This window comes from Neoarius graeffei, chromosome 1 (assembly GCF_027579695.1).
Source record: "Neoarius graeffei isolate fNeoGra1 chromosome 1, fNeoGra1.pri, whole genome shotgun sequence".
NCBI classification, from domain to species: Eukaryota; Metazoa; Chordata; class Actinopteri; order Siluriformes; family Ariidae; genus Neoarius; species Neoarius graeffei.
This window is the reverse complement of record NC_083569.1, coordinates 59,473,149-59,490,870: the sequence shown is the minus strand read 5'-3', so window position 1 is coordinate 59,490,870 and position 17,722 is coordinate 59,473,149. Positions and strand designations below refer to the sequence as shown.

General features: G+C 46.7%; 1 protein-coding gene across 1 annotated transcript in view; it reads right to left on the bottom strand.

The window, feature by feature from the left end:
* The window catches only part of zgc:77439 (uncharacterized protein LOC378987 homolog), a 42,181-nt gene that overhangs the window by 11,080 nt on the left and 13,379 nt on the right, over positions 1 to 17,722 (bottom strand). The window contains exon 2 of the mRNA XM_060935716.1: positions 2,568 to 2,786. Within this exon, the coding sequence (XP_060791699.1) occupies positions 2,568 to 2,782 (215 nt within the window). The 5' untranslated portion in view covers positions 2,783 to 2,786. The remainder of the gene's footprint in view (positions 1 to 2,567; positions 2,787 to 17,722) is intronic.

The window sequence follows — 17,722 nt, the reverse complement described above, 5'->3', positions numbered from 1 at the left end:
CACACAGACTGGAATATGTTAGCCGTTCAAGCAACCTGTCACTCCTACACAGACATTGAGAGCTACGCTTCCTCTGTACTGGACCACATCACCACCACCACAGACAGCATCACCACCCAGAAAATGATCACCTTGTACCCAAATCAGAAACCCTGGATGAACAGAAATGCCCGTCTACTGCTGAAAGCCCGCAACACTGCCTTCAGATTAGGAGATGTACAAGCTTACAGTACAGCCAGAGCTGACCTGAAGCATGGCATCAAGAAGGCCAAGCACTGCAACAAACAGAAGGTTGAGGAGCATTTCTCCAACTCCAACCCTCGACGTATGTGGCAAGGCATTCAGGTCATCAGCGACTACAAGTCCAACAACCCTTCCCCCCCATCCTCTGATATCTCCTTTCTCAACGAGCTCAACAATTTCTATGCTTGGTTTGAGAAGGACAACCAGGAGTCTGCATCCAGGGCAAGGCTGACTACAGACCACCAACCCCTAACACTCTCCCCCACTGATGTTAAAGCAGTGCTGAGCAGGATCAATCCACATAAAGCTGCAGGCCCTGATGGCATCCCCGGACGTGTGCTCAGAGCATGTGCTGGGGAGATGGTGGGGGTCCTGATGGACTTCTTCAACATGTCTTTGGCCCATGCTGTTGTTCTGACCTGCTTCAAGACCACCTCCATCGTGCCAGTACCAAAACACTCCACTCCAACATGTCTCAACGACTACCATCCAGTAGCACTCACCCCCATCATTACAAAGTGTTTAGAGCAGCTGGTCCTGACACATCTCAAATCCTGTCTTCCCCCCCACCCTGGACCCCATCAATTTGCCTACCGCAAGAACAGGAGCACAGAAGATGCAGTCTCCCTAGCACTGCACTCTGTCCTCTCGCACCTGGATAATGGCAACACATATGCCAGAATGCTGTTCATAGACTTCAGTTCAGCACTTAACACTGTTATCCCCTCTAAGCTCATCACCAAATTCACAGATCTGGGCATCAGTGCTCCCATCTGCAACTGGTTGTTGGATTTTCTGACCAACAGGCCCCAACATGTTCGTTTAGACCATCACTGCTCCTCCACCCTCATCCTAAACACCGGCGTACCACAAGGCTGTGTGATGAGCCCGTTCCTCTACTCCCTTTTTACTCATGACTGCAGACCTGTACATTACACTAACACCATCGTCAAGTTTGCGGATGACACCACAGTGATAGGCGTCATCAAGGACAACGATGAGTCAGCCTACAGGGAGAAGGTGGACTGCCTGGCTCTGTGGTGCAGCGAGAACAACCTGCTGCTCAACACCAATAAGACCAAGGAGCTCATCGTGGACTTCAGGAGGAATGCTGACACACACACACCCACATCAACGGTGCAGCAGTGGAGCGTGTGACCAGCTTCAAAGTCCTGGGGATCCACATCTCACAGGACCTCACCTGAACAACCAACTGCTCCAACTTGGTCAAGAAGATTCACCAGCTTCTCTTTTTCTTGAGGACTCTGAAGAAAACCCACCTCTCTTCAGACATCCTGGTGAACTTCTACCGTTGTACCATTGAGAGAATCCTAACCAACTGTATTACAGTCTGATATGGGAACTGTTCTTTCTCGGACCGGAAGGCACTGCAGAGGGTGGTGAAGATCGCCCAGCGTGTCGTGGGAGCCTCACTTCCTGCTATTGAGGATGTCTACAGGAAGCGATGTCTCAGGAGAGCCATAAACATCAGTAAAGACTCCTGCCATCCAGCACACAAACTGTTCACTCTCCTGCCCTCTGGAAGGCACTACAGGAGCCTTCGGACCAAAACCACCAGGTTCAGGAACAGTTTTTCTTTCAGCTGTCTCACTGCTGAACTCCGCCCCCCCATGCCCCCCCACACTCTCATCAACACCCCCCCAAACAAACTGAATTGACTTGAACTGACTTCATTGCACTATCACTATTTGCACTACTGTTTATTCATACCGTGTTTTATATATACTGCAAATATCTATGTACCATACCATTGCACTACAGTTCATTTATATCGCACATTTTGAATATACTGTAAATATCTATCATATCATTATATCATTCCATACCCTGTAATTCCTGTACATTTATATTTATATATATCACACCAATGTTATTTACTGCTATGCACTTCTGGTTAGATGCAATCTACATTTTGTTGCCTTGTACCTGTGACATGTGCAATGACAAAGTTGAATCTAATCTAATATGTAGACATCTAGGTATAGTTCGAAGAGACAATAATAGTGTGACCACATGGGTGGCATACAATGACCTTAAATCATATTTTGAAGGGATTTCATGAATCATATCTAGCTAATGGTGATGTAAATGATTGCTGTAGAACTAAAAAAAAAAAACCCCACAAATTCCTTCAGTATTATGAATTAAAGAGAAAGTATAATGGAAAACCAGTGAATGTCATTATGTGACTTTATTTTGCAACAATGAAAAAAATCAGACATTCAACCATAATTAGACCTTTTGCCACCTCTTTCCACCTGGGTCGAAAAAAACATATGGAGACAACACTAGAAGTCATTCACCTGAGGTCCCTGTACATGCTGCTGTGGATGGGCAGACCATTGTCGTAGTGGCCCACGCGCTCTTCGTAAACCCAAGTTCCGCCCACATGCTTTGTGATCTCAAACAGCACCGGCGGTGTGAACAGGTCCTGGCGTGCAAGGAAGTGACGCGCAGCGCACAGACCCGCCGCTCCTGCACCCACCACAGCTACGCGTAGCTTCTCCAAACCAGCCATGATTCTACACACATGATTGGGGGGGGTGACGACAACACCTTGCTCATGTGATGGATTTGCATTACAATATGTTAAGCATCACAGACACAGATTGCAATTTTAAGCTATTTAGAAATGTAACCAAACATTAAGATATCCAAGTTACGGCATCATTACTTCACTTTACATGGGTTAAATTAGTCTAATGCAATTTATAGAATTAATTACGGGACACATTTTGAATCTTTATAGTCATCCAAATACTTAAAAGTACTTCCTGGGGAAGTCACAATCATAAAATTCATGCATGCATACTTAAGAATGTAGAAAGGATTACAGTTTGTTCTGTTCGATATTTCTAAGTTTTATTAATATAAACTCCATTTAACACTTATTCCACGAAATTGAGTCATACATGAGCTGATAGCCAACGAGGCGCGTAGACTTATCTCTCTCTTGGCAGTGAATTAAAGAAGAATAACTTATATGATCTTCCTTATGCCCTCTAAGGTCAGCCCAATAAACCAGAGTTAACTGATCCCTCCTGATATGAAGAGGCATTTCACCCATCTCAACCTGAATTGCATTAACTGGGGTAGTTTTCATAGCGCCACAACATAACCTCAAAGCTTTATGTTGAATAACATCCAACTTCATTAAGAGTGACTTAGATGCAGATCTGTAAGCCACACACCCATAGTCAAATACAGATCTAATGAGGCTAATGTAAATAGTTTTCATGGCTGGCCTATTTGCACCCCAATCCACCCCGTGCAAGCATCGCATCACATTTAAAACTTTTTTACATTTTTCAATCATCTTCTGTATATGTACAGACCAGGTTAGCCTCTTATCAAACCATAGGCCTAAATATTTGAAGCAATCGACTCTTTCTAACTCTGTGCCAGATATCTTCAACTTTAAGTCTAGAGGAGTAATCCTCCTGGTGAAAAATACTGTTTTAGTCTTATCTATAGAAATTCTAAATCCCCATTCAAGGACCCACTTTTGGACAGCATCCACTGACTGCTGCATCTTATGGCCCTTTTCCACTACCCTTTTTCAGCTCACTTCAGCCCGACACGGCTCGCGTTTCGACTACCTCAGAGCAGCACGACTCAGCTCGCTTCAGCCCTACTCAGCACCCAAAACTCGCACGGTTTTGGAGTGGGGCTGAAGCAAGCCAAACCAAGCCGAGTGGGGCTAGGGGCGTGAGGAGACACTCCCCTGTGCACTGATTGGTGAGGAAGAGTGTCCTCATATGCCCACACACGCCCCGCGAGCACGCTGGGATCTGTAAACACCATAAACCCGAAAGAAGAAGAATTATGAATTACGAGAATTTCTGAAGCCTTATGCGCCTCGCCTCATCTATACGCTCTTGCCAGTATCTGTTGGCGTTGTCGGTGACAACAAGCCACAGCGCCAAGACCAGCAACACTAACGACTCCATGTCCTCCATGTTTATTGTTTACTATCCGGGTCGTGAGACTACCGCTTAAAAGGTCACTGATGTCACTGTTTGCGCCGCCTAACGACATCACGTGACGTCCACCCACTTTCGCTAACTCCACCCAATGTGTCCACCCACTTCCAGCCAGCATGGTTCAGCGCGGTTGTAGTCGAAATGCAACTCCAACAGCCCTGCTCAGCTCGACTCAGCCCAACTCAGCACGGCACGGCTCAGCCCAACTCAGCCGCGTTGGTAGTGGAAAAGCGGCATTATTCACAATAAAGTTAACATTTCTACCGGTGGGGGGTTTCTTCTTCTTCTTTAGGGTTTTTTTTTTGGCAGTTGTCAAACCAACTTAAAGGTGAAAATACTGCCACCAACTGGGCTGGAGTGTGGAACATGAGATATTGGAGGAAAAACTATATTCTTTTAGCTCTTTCCGTTTCTTTTAAATACTTGATAATTTGGGGGGTTTTGTTTCTGAGAAGAGTTTTTATTTCATCCTCGGTTGGTTCAGCAATATGCTTCAACATTTTGTTTTTCTCTACTCACGGTATATGAGCTGATAGCCTAGTAGTAACCAATCAGAGCACGTGATTGCTCATGTCCAGTGAATGTGGATAGGATAAATAGTACGTAGTGGATGTTCATTATGTCTAACTATTACAAATATTTTTAAGTTCGTTTCTTAGACAAGGATATTTTTTTAAGCTTGTTACCTTGTTAACAGTTTCGGCGAGAATCTCCCGCCTTCTTCCTGAAGAAGGCGGGAGATTCTCGCCAAAACTGTTAACAAGGTAACAAGCTTAAAAAAATATCCTTGTCTAAGAAACGAACTTAAAAATAAAGGATAAATAGTAATATACCAATATACAACCTTGTGTATATTAAAATAGATCAGGCTACAGACTATTAAATTGCCTGTTATAAGGCAATTTAATAAATAAATATTATATAGGATATTATACGGTCATGCAAAGATATGAAGTTTATCTTCAAGTGGTGAATGTATATTTCAGTATACATTGAAATGAGCAAACAAGTGAAATATTTCTCAAACACAAGAAGATAAACTTCATATCTTTGTGCAACCATATAATATCCTATATAATATAAAATGTATTTTTTTAGACACAATTTATTTAGACAATTATTTATATATTTATATGTGTGCGTGTGTGTGTATATATATATATATATATATATATATATATATATATATACACACACACACACACACACACACGGTACACACACACACACACACACACATATATATATATATATATATATATATATATATATATATATATATATATATATATATGTGTGTGTGTGTGTGTGTGTGTGTGTGTATGTATATATATATTAAATGGCTATCAATTACTAATCTGTAGCACAATCCTACATGACTCCTCACGACCAGTCTCTTAACAAACACTTTGTCTAATTTTATACTTTACACAATTATGGCCAGAAGACATTCCTCACAAATAAATATTCACATAATATTAGTCTGTCTACTTACTAAAATCCAAAACAGTCAAAGCACTTAGATCCTACTTCAGTCCAACTTGAGCCCCGAAATTAAAAGGAGGAGAAGCAGGGGAAACGCTCATCTATATTTCAGTACTTTGGCCTCTGTCCAAATACCTCGCTGCTCACAACTAATTAACCCTTTAATAGACAGGCTGACTGACGGTCGGACAATTATGGTCAGCTCTTAAATCAAACAGTCAAGTAGCTCAGAGAGAGAGAGAGAGAGAGATATTCAGGGTTTCAAGTTCAGATTGTGCAATAGTTTCCCTCAAAACCCACCCTCTCTCTCAAATAGCCCCTGCTTGCATACAAATTTGCTCTGCTCCTGCTCAAAAAACAAGCCCTCTCTCTTTCAAATAGCCCCTTTAATGCAACATATGATGTTGACCAATGAAATCATCACTGCCTCCTTGGGTGTGTTCGCTTTACTTATGCTCGAGTTACTGACATGATCTGCAGTTGTCACAATTTTATTTTCAAGATAGAATGTTAAAAAAAGAACAAAATCGTTTTAAAAAATGTACACAGGGTGCATACAGGATTAGTGCTACTGGCACCAGTGTCTAACAGTAAATGAAAATGTTCTTCAACATTGAGTCTGATTTGGCATATTTCTGGTGTGAACTTGAGACAAAAAAGGAGCTACTAAAAATGCAATGAAAATATTAAATTTAAATATTAAACTGCAATGAGAATATTAAATTTGGTTGAACTTGAATTGAATAAAACTCACAAAACTGCTTAAAGTTTACAGCAAGTTTAGTTAGGTATAGACTGTTACTTTTCCCTTTCTGTTTGTGCAACATTTAGGTTATTGTTTTCCAGTAGATTGCACTAGTATTATATTAATCTTCCCTACTTTGGTTTACTCTCCTGATGGCCCAGGTTGTTTCAGTTTGTTCTGTCCTCTCTTGACTATACAAACTGGACGGTTGAGTATTACCCTTACTCACAGGGAACTTTATTAAACACTTCCGTAACTCACTCTTTAGTACAATGCAGTCTCTACTCATCGCAGGTACAACAACTGCGCATTTGCGGTGCCTCCTAATGCAGTCCGTGTGTAAACAACAGTATGAAACAATCCCATTGTTACATCCCTTTTCTTTTAAACAAAATAAACAACAGTGAAAGAAAAACAATTTTCATTTTCTCTTTCTTTCTTTTTCAGTCTTCCTCTCAAATTAAATGACAGCAGAATATCTTTGTGTCAACTCCTTAAACACTATTCATATTCACAAATACAACATCCTCTGGATATAAAGTGCAAACTTACCCATAGCTTTCAAACAGCTAAATTATACTCTCTATATAGTGGAGCTTTTCATAAACAAATAACATTACAGTATGAAAGTCCAGGAATTTTTTTTTCCTTTTCACATTATAAAACACATATATTTCCTTTAACATTTTCTCCATTCTCTTTCATTTGCATTTTTTTTCCATGTCAACGTCCCCTCAGTTACATACAAAGTCATTCAGGTACCTAGGTTTCTGAACTACACGTCCAGACCTTGTAGTAACACTGTGATTGTTACCAGTGTCCTGTGCAGGCACCTGTGTCTCTCCTGTATCCATAGGCCTTGTTGGTGTTGGAGTAACTGTCTCAGTGTCCATGGCTAGCTGGAGATGGTGGCGATTCCATCTCAGGACACTGCCGGAGTCCAGTTCCACTTTGTAGGATCTATGGCCCACTGGGGTCATCACCCTTGCTCTCTTCCAGGTTGTGTTTGGCTCAAGTGGCTGAACTCGCACACAGCCCCCAGCTTTTAGTGTGTCCATGTCCTTTGCTGTACGATTGTCATATTTTGCTTGTCTTCGTTGGTTAAGTATGAGCCCTTCTTTGATGTGCATCACTTTTGGCCTCAAAAGGCTCTCTTTGATGGGCAGCAGAGTCCTTGTCCGTCTACTCAAGAGCCTCTGTACTGGACTTGCATTCAGCCCTTGTGTTGGGGTGTTCCTATGATCAAGTATGGACAGGTATGGATCCTGTCCAGACATCTTTGCCTTCTTCATAAACCGCTTGGCTGTCTTTATGGCTGATTCTGCTTTCCCGTTACTTTGCAGGTAGCCAGGTGAGGAAGTAATGTGAGTGAATTCCCACTTTTGGCTGAATTTTTTGAACTCTCTGGAGGAATACTGGGGCCCATTGTCAGAAATGACAACATCTGGAATCCCCTGTCTGGCAAAGTGTGCTTTTAACTTCCTGATAACTGTGCTTGACATTGTATCTGGGAGGTAATCAATTTCCTAAAAATTGGAAAAGTAGTCTACTGTTATCAGATAATCTCTGCCTTCAAAACTAAAGAGGTCAGTACCCACTATAGCCCATGGTCTGTCTGTGATCTCGTGCAGCTGAAGTGTCTCTTTCTGCTGCTTATGATCTACTGACCTTCATATGTCACACTTTGTCACAAATGTTCTTATGTGTTTGTGGCAGCGGGGGCGTGGTCAAGCGCCAGTCTGTGACAGGAGGGCGGAGTCAGGGAAGGTAAGTGGCAGAATCACTACACCTGACTCCAATTAACCTGTGTTTGTGTGTGTCTTCCCAGTGACCGCGCCCTATTTAGGCAGGGAGAGCAGAGAGCAGAGGAGCTCACCCCTGAACAAGACGCCAGTTGTGTGCGTGTGTGTGTGTGTCTGTTCGAGTGAAGTATTGTTACACTGAAAAGTCTAGCAATAAACGCTATTTTGAACCTGATCTCTGTCCTGCCGTCCTCTGTGCTCCACCCACCAATACTGAACCGCTACAGTGGTGCTGAAACCCGGGCACAATTTGTGGAGCACAGCAGCCGATCAGCCCCATGGAGTCCTCCCCGTTCGCCGACCTGGTCCACGCCCTCGCCACGGCCCAGCAAAGCCAGCACCAGGCGATAGTCACCCTCCGAAAGGAACAAGAACGGCGCTTTGAGGCCCTGGTGCTGGCCCAGCAAGAAGATCAGGAGGCGTTCCGGCACCTCCTCGCGTCGGTGGGGTCCACCAGCGCTCCCACCGCAGGCCCGTCCCCCCTCACCGTAACCAAGATGGGTCCGCAGGACGACCCCGAAGCTTTTATCACGCACTTCGAGCAAGTCGCAGAGGCCTCGGGGTGGCTGATGGAGCAGCGCACGGCGCGCCTCCTCCCCCTGCTAACGGGAGAGGCGCAGCTGGCCGCGCTACAGCTCCCCGCCGACCGCCAGCTGGCCTACACGGACCTCTGTCGGGCCGTCCTCCAGCGCGTGGGGCGCACACCGGAACAGCAGCGCCAGCGCTTCCGCGCCTTGCACTTGGAGGAAGTCGGCCGGCCGTTCGCATTTGGCCAGCAACTCCGGGATGCCTGCTGGCGGTGGCTGAGGGCCAACAACCGTGACGCCGAGGAGATCGTCGATCAGGTGGTGCTGGAGCAGTTCGTCGCATGCTTGCCAGCAGGAACCGCGGAGTGGGTCCAGTGCCACCGCCCGGCGTCGCTGGATCAGGCCATCGAGCTGGCAGAGGACCATTTGGCGGCTGTTCCGGCGGCAGGACAGCAGACCGCCTCTTCTCTTGTCTCCTCTTCTCTCTCTCCCCCTCCTCCTGTGTCCCGTCCTCGCCCCATTCCACCACTGCAGAGGCGGGGGCCGGCACCACCCCTGCCGGCCTGCCGCACCCGCAGTGCCCTCCCGTTTCTCCCTTCTGTGTCTGTCTCTCCCCCCCCTCAGGTGAGTGAGCCCCAGAACACCGGTGCAGAGAGGAAGCCTGGGCCGGTTTGCTGGCGCTGCGGGGAATCGGGCCACCTTCAACAGCAGTGCACGGCAATGGAGGTGGGCGCGGTGGTTCGGATCCCTGACGCGCCAGAAGCCACCCTCGATCGGGCCGGAGCGTATCACATACTGATGAGTATTCAAGGGGATACATATCAGGCATTGGTGGATTCTGGTTGTAATCAAACCTCAATTCACCAAAGCCTGGTGCAAAACGAGGCATTGGGGGGAGCACAGGGGGTGAAGGTGTTGTGTGTGCACGGGGACGTTCACAGCTACCCTTTGGTGTCAGTCCACATTTTGTTCCGAGGGGAAAAATTTATAGTGAAGGCGGCTGTTAATCCTCGCCTGACCCACTCTAATTTTGGGGACTGATTGGCCAGGATTTCGGGATTTAATGACACGCTTAGTAGAGAGTGGGTCCTGCCATTTAGCAGGGGGAGGTCCCGGTGTCGCTTTGGCGGGAGCAGCTGTCACAGAGCCGTCTACGTCATCGCTGCATCAGAGTGAGGAGCCGCCGGCCCCTCCTCTCTCTATTGGGGAATCCCTCGCAGATTTCCCATTACAGCAATCGTGAGACGAGACTCTGCGACATGCGTTTGACCAAGTGAGAGTAATCGATGGTCAAACGCTCCAGCCGAACGCCACCCCGTCCTTCCCCTACTTCACGATTATGAAGGATAGGTTATACCGAGTGACGCAGGACACTCAAACTAAAGAGCGAGTCACGCAGCTTTTGATTCCAAAGAGCCGCCGGGAATTGGTATTCCAGGCGGCTCACTTTAATCCCATGGCTGGACACTTAGGGCAGGATAAGACACTAGCCTGAATAATGGCCCGATTCTATTGGCCGGGAATTCGCGGCGATGTTCGTAGGTGGTGTACGGCGTGCCGCAAATGCCAGTTAGTAAATCCAGTGGCCATTCCAAAAGCGCCTTTGCGCCCTCTACCATTAATCGAGACCCCGTTCGAAAGGATTGGGATGGATCTCGTCGGGCCATTAGATCGGTCAGCACGAGGGTACCGCTTTATATTAGTTCTGGTGGACTATGCAACACGATACCCGGAAGCAGTGCCTCTGCGCAATATCTCAGCACGCAGTATTGCAGAGGCGCTCTTCCGCGTTATCTCCCGAGTTGGAATCCCGAAAGAGATTCTGACTGATCAAGGCACCACATTTATGTCACGGACACTGCGTGAACTGTATGGGTTATTGGGGATTAAGCCGATCCGCACCAGCATGTATCACCCACAAACGGACGGTTTAGTGGAACGATTCAATCGCATCCTCAAGAATATCATGAAAAGATTCGTAAGTGAGGACGCACGTAACTGGGATAAGTGGCTCGAGCCCTTGTTGTTTTCAGTGCGAGAGGTTTCCCAAGCCTCCACGGGGTTCGCCCCGTTTGAATTATTATATGGGCGTAAGCCGTGCGGCATTCTAGACGTGCTGCGGGAAAATTGGGAGGAGGGACCTTCACAAAGTAAGAACGAAATTCAATACGTTATGGACCTGCGCGCAAAACTCCACACGCTCACACACCTAACCCAGGAGAATTTGCGGCAGGCCCAAGAATGGCAAGCCTGCCTGTACAACAAGGGTACGCGCCTTAGGGAGTTCACACCGGGAGATAAGGTACTCGTACTGTTGCCCACGTTGAGCTCCAAATTGATCGCCAAGTGGCAAGGACCTTTTGAGGTCACACAGCGAGTCGGGGACATCGACTACGAGGTGAGGCAAACAGACAGGGGTGGGGTGCTACCTCAATCTGCTTAAACTCTGGAATGAGGAGGTCCTCGTGGCGTTGGTGTCGGTGGTTCCGGAGAAGGCAGAGCTGGGGCCGGAGGTTCAAAAAGGGGCATTGACATCACGTACCTCTCCGGTCCCCTGTGGAGACCACCTCTCCCTGACCCAACTCACAGAGGTCGCCCAATTGCAGACCGAGTTTTCGGATGTGTTCGCGCCCCTGCCCGGTCGCACTAACCTCATAGAGCACCACATAGAGACGCCCCCGGGAGTAGTAGTGCGTAGCCGCCCTTACAGGCTACCCGAACACAAGAAAAAAAGTGGTTCGGGAAGAACTTGAGACCATGCTCGAAATGGGCATCGTCGAGGAGTCCCACAGTGACTGGAGCAGCCCGGTGGTCTTGGTACCCAAGGCTGACGGGTCGGTCTGGTTCTGTGTGGACTATAGAAAAGTCAACGCGGTGTCTAAATTCGATGCGTACCCAATGCCTCGTATTGATGAGTTGCTCGATCGACTCGGCACTGCTCGCTTTTATTCAACACTGGATTTGACGAAGGAATATTGGCAGATCCCCTTGACTCCATTATCCCGAGAAAAAACGCCCTTTTCCACACCGTTTGGCTTACACCAATTCGTCACACTTCCGTTTGGGCTGTTTGGGGCGCCCACTACGTTTCAGCGACTGATGGACAGGGTCCTCCGCCCCCACGCCACCTATGCGGCCGCCTATCTCGACAACATCGTCTATAGTAATGACTGGCCGAGGCACCTTGAACATCTAAGGGCCGTCCTTAGGTCGCTGAGGTGAGCGGGTCTCACAGCCAACCTGAAGAAGTGTGCGACTGGGCAGGTGGAAGTACGGTATCTGGGCTTCCACTTGGGCAACGGGCAGGTGCGTCCCCAAATTAACAAGACCGCAGCAATTGCGGCCTGCCCGAGGCCCAAGACCAAAAAGGGGGTGAGACAGTTCCTGGGGCTGGCTGGCTATTATCGTAGGTTTATACCTACCGTAATTATTCGGACGTCACCAGCCCGCTGACTGATCTCACTAAAAAGGGGGCACCAGATCCGGTCCAGTGGATGGAGCAGTGCCAGCGGACTTTTTCTGAGGTAAAGGCTGCACTGTGTGGGGGGCCACTTTTACACTCCCCTGACTTCTCTCCCCTTTACGTTGCAGACCGATGTGTCAGACAGAGGGCTGGGGGCGGTTTTGTCCCAGGAGGTGGAGGGGAAGGACCGCCCCGTCCTGTACATCAGCAGGAAGCTGTCGGTGCTTGAGGGGCGCTACAGCACCATAGAGAGTGTCTGGCAATCAAGTGGGCGGTCCTCGCCCTCCGGTACTACCTGCTGGGGCGCCCTTTCACCCTCTGTTCGGACCACGCGCCCCTCCAGTGGCTCCACCGCATGAAGGATGCCAACGCGCGGCTCACCCGTTGGTATCTGGCACACCAACCCTTTAATTTCAAGGTGGTCCACAGGCCGGGGGCGCAGATGGTCGTGGCGGACTTCCTCTCCCGTCAAGGGAGGTGGAGTCAGCTGCAGGCCGGACGGCCACCCGGCCTGAGTCAGGCGGTGGGGGTATGTGGCAGCAGGGGCGTGGTCAAGCGCCGGTCTGTGACAGGAGGGCGGAGTCAGGGAAGGTAAGTGGCAGAATCACTACACCTGACTCCAATTAACCTGTGTTTGTGTGTGTCTTCCCAGTGACCGCGCCCTATTTAGGCAGGGAGAGCAGAGAGCAGAGGAGCTCACCCCTGAACAAGACGCCAGTTGTGTGTGTGTGTGTGTGTGTCTGTTCGAGTGAAGTATTGTTACACTGAAAAGTCTAGCAATAAACGCTATTTTGAACCTGATCTCTGTCCTGCCGTCCTCTGTGCTCCACCCACCAATACTGAACTGCTACAGTGTTCATTCATACCTGGCCAATAAATGCATTCTCTTGCCCTCCTCAGGCATCCCTCAATCCCCAGATGTGATGAGTGAATCCGTTGAGTGATGTCTCCCTGTAGTGATTCAGGAATGACAACTCTCTCTTCCCTGAAAACAAGTCCATCCTGGGTGCTCAGTTCATCATGAAAGGAAAAGTAGTGCTTTATGTCAACAGGTACATCTTTCTTGTTTTGTTGCCACCCTTCCTGTATGGTGTTGATCAGGGTCTGCAGCTTTTTGTCTGTCTGTGTTGCAGCATGTATCTCACTCAGCCTCTCTGCTGAGATTGGTACAAAAGCCACCATGTTGACAACCTCAACCTCCCAGTCTCTCTGGCTTTTGTGACTGTCTTTCAGATACACTCTGCTCAATGTGTCGGCCAGTAGCATGTCACGACCTGGAATATAAGTAACATTTAGGTCATATTTTTGCAGTCTCAACAACATCCTCTGAAGTCGTTTCGGTGCATTCCACAGTGGTTTCTTGATGATATTTTCAAGTGGTTTGTGGTCTGATTGTACATTAACAGGTTGGCCATATGTATACTGATGGAACTTTTCCATCCCAAATACTATAGCGAGGCACTCTTTTTCAATCTGGGCATAGCCCCTTTCTGTCGGTGTTAGTGCCCTGCTCCCATATGCCACAGGCCTACAATTTTGTGTCAAAACTGCTCCCAGCCCGGTTTCACTGGCGTCGCACTGCAGTGTAAGCTCCATCTCTGGCTCATAGTATTTCAAGACCGGTACATGTGTTATTTTGTCTTTTAGTAAGTAAGTAAATTTAATTTATAAAGCACATTTAAAATAGTTTTCACTGACCAAAGTGCTGTGCATAGGGAAGCTAAGAAATCAGAGGTAAAATGCACAAACATAAACACAACACAAAATAAAGATGCATTAATAGCTGCAACAAAAGTACACATTATAAACACAGAGATTGACAGATAGACAAAGAGGCCAGAATTACACAAACAACAAATGAACAACAACACTGAATAACACCCACTACAAAAAGAACTAGGGAATGGGCAGCTAAGAGGTTGCAAAAGCCAGTGAGTAGAGGTGAGTTTTGAGCCTGGATTTAAAAGAGGAAATAGAGGGAGCGAATCTAATGTCTAGGGGCAAACAGTTCCACAGACTTGGAGCCGCTACTGCAAATGCCCTATCACCTTTTTGTTTGAGGTGAGTCCGAGCCAGGGCTCGAAATTAACTTTTTTTCTTTGTGTCCCCCAGTGGTCCCGAATTCTGTGTTGTATTGTCCCGAATGGAAGCAATAGTGTCCCCATTTTTTTCCTCTCTGAAATAACCAGTGGTTAATATTATCATATGAAGTCTCATCTCATCTCATTATCTCTAGCCGCTTTATCCTGCCCTACAGGGTCGCAGGCAAGCCGGAGCCCATCCCAGCTGACCACGGGCGAAAGGCGGGGTACACCCTGGACAAGTCGCCAGGTCATCACAGGGCTGACACATAGACACAGACAACCATTCACACTCACATTCACACCTACACTCAATTTAGAGTCACCAGTTAACCTAACCTGCATGTCTTTGGACTGTGGGGGAAACCGGAGCACCCGGAGGAAACCCACGCAGACACTGGGAGAACATGCAAACTCCGCACAGAAAGGCCCTCGCCGGCCCCGGGGCTCGAACCCAGGACCTTCTTGCTGTGAGGCGACAGCGCTAACCACTACACCACTGTGCCGCCCATCATATGAAGTTACTATTATATTTGTAACTATGCGATTTTGAACCCTTTATATCATTTTTACAATAAGTCACAAGACACAAGCGACACATGTCCTATAGATCATCTACTTCAAAATTACAGTTATTGCATTTTCAGTTTATTAAACTTTGGCGATCTCACTGTATGAATAGATACCCGTTTATTTAAAGGGGCCAACTAGCTCATTCAGAAAATGTTTCAACTCCCTACATCTGCAGTACACTTTAGCTGAAAATAAGACCCCTTTTATGTTCATTTCATCTACTTATACCTTGAATATCTGTTGGCACTTATAAGGCCAACTTATAATTTTCACCATTACCGTTGTCCATTTTTATGAACTTTCCGTTATCCATTTTATGAACTTTCGCTGCCGGGTGCAAATGTTAGCAACATCAACATAGTGGCAGGTCCGAGCCTAGTTGTGCTGCTGACTGACTAAACTTTCTGAACTAGAAAGACACCAAGAAAACTCACTTATTCTGTTGAACGGTATCTTCCGTCAATATCATCCACATCATTCCTGTTGTATTTTATAACGTGTCTAACAGTGTTCATTAAGTTCATTCAGTTGCTAGCGTTGCCTGCAGACCAGGCGATGACACTTTGGATCCTGAAGGTCCCGGAGACGTTATGTCTGGGCTTTCAGTTTCTTCCCCACGGTCGGTCCGCTTCAACCACTTCAGCATTTTTGTTCTGGCAAGAGTCGGCGCAGCGTGTGCGGTAGCAATTCCATTCCAAGTCCATATAATGCGGACACCGGCCGAAGATTCTAGAACAGAATGCGCTGCTCTGTAGCCTACGGATGCAGGTGCATCGAAAGTGTAGCTACTATGTATTTTTCGCTGTTAACGTTTTAAAATTAAAATTGACAAATTAGGTGAATGTCTACGTATGTGTTACGGCTTTGTAAATAATATTAATGTAGAACTTTTTTTCTAGATCTGTTTTTTTTCCATTGTCCCGGGATTGTCCCAGATATGATAATTTTGTGTCCCGATGACATTTTTTATGGTCCCCGGGACATCGGGACACCGTTAGTTTCGAGCGCTGGTCCGGGCCACATGGTGGAGACCTTTATCAGCACATCTGAGGGACCTAGGTGCAGGGGGTGGTTTCAAAAGATCTGAGATGTAAGTGGGGGCTTGACCATGCAGCGCCTTGTAGACTATTAGTAGGACTTTAAATTGGATTCTAAAACTAATGGGGAGCCAGTGTAAAGAAGCCAGGACAGGAGTAATGTGCTCACTCTTCTTGGTACCTGTCAGCAGTCTAGCAGCTGCATTTTGCACCAACTGTAAATGCATTAATTGAGACTGGGGGAGACTAAGATAGAGGGAATTGCAGTAATCTAGCCGGGATGTAATGAAGGCATGGATGACTTTTTCTAGGTCTTCAAAGGATAAAGAAGGTTTGAGACGGGAGATCATTCTCAGCTGGAAGAAGCTATTCTTAATAACAGTACTGATCTGCTTTTCAAAGCAGAGTTCTGAATCAAGAGTGACACCTAGGTTTTTAGCATATGACTTAACATATGGAGAGAGATGAGCAAGCTTGTCAGCCGCTGAGGATCTAGATTTGGAAGGACCAAAAATGATAACCTCAGTTTTGTCATTATTTAGCTGGAGGTAGTTGTTGGTCATCCAGCACTTAATGTCCTCAAGACAATCCAACAGTGGCTGGATGGAATCCCTAGATTTAAAGGGGAGGTACAGTTGTGTATCGTCTGCATAGAAGTGAAAGGAGATATCATACTTTCTAATAATATGACCTAGGGGGAGCATATACAAACAGAAGAGTACTGGACCCAAAATAGAGCCCTGCAGGACCCCATAAGAGACTGGGGTCAGAAGAGGAGAAATGACCGAGAGATACAGAGAAGGTTCTGTGTTTTAAATAGGATCTGAACCAATGCAGTGCTGTCCCATTAATGTCCACCCACTCCTCAAGACGAGAGAAGAGGATGTCATGGTCCACAGTACCAAAGGCCGCACTAAGGTCCAATAGGACCAAGATTGCATTCTCGCCTGAGTCTAGAGTGAGCAGTAGATCGTTAGTCACTTTGAGCAGAGCCGTTTCAGTACTGTGGAGTGCTCTAAAACCTGACTGGAACGGCTCTAGAATGTTGTGCTCAGACAGGAGGGGAAGCAGCTGGGACAGCATGACTTTCTCCAGCACCTTGGAAATGAAAGGGAGCTTAGAGATAGGGCGGTAATTACTCAAGCATTTACCATCCAGGTTATGCTTTTTAAGCAGGGGTTGGACAACCGCATGCTTAAAACATGCAGGAACAACACCAGATGACAGACACAAATTAATAATTACCTGTATGGAGAGACCAACTACATCAAAAGCTTCTTTAATAATATGAGAGGGGACAGCATCACCAGGAGAGGAGGTTGGTTTCATGTGTAGGACTAGGTCCTTTAAATCTGCAAGGGGAATATTATGAAATTGACTGAAACTAGGTATAGGGCCAGGGGAGACATAAAGGGGGGGTTGACAGTGGGAGGGGGAACTAAGCTCTGATATTCTCAATCTTGTCAATGAAAAATTCCAAGAACTTCTCACAAGCATCAGTATTGGTGATAGGAGCTGGTGAGAGTGCTGGGTTTATGATTGAGTTTATAGTGTTAAACAGAATTTTAGGTCTGTTGGAGTTCTGATTAATAATATCAGAGAAATACTTAGCTCTGGCAGCTGCCTGAAAGGATTTTAGTGAAGATTTAAAGATTTCGAAGGAGATAGTGAGACCATCTTTCCTCCATTTTCTTTCAGCTCTCCGGCAGGCCTGCCTAAGAGAGCGGGTAGCTTCATCTAATCTGACCTGAGATTTGAATTG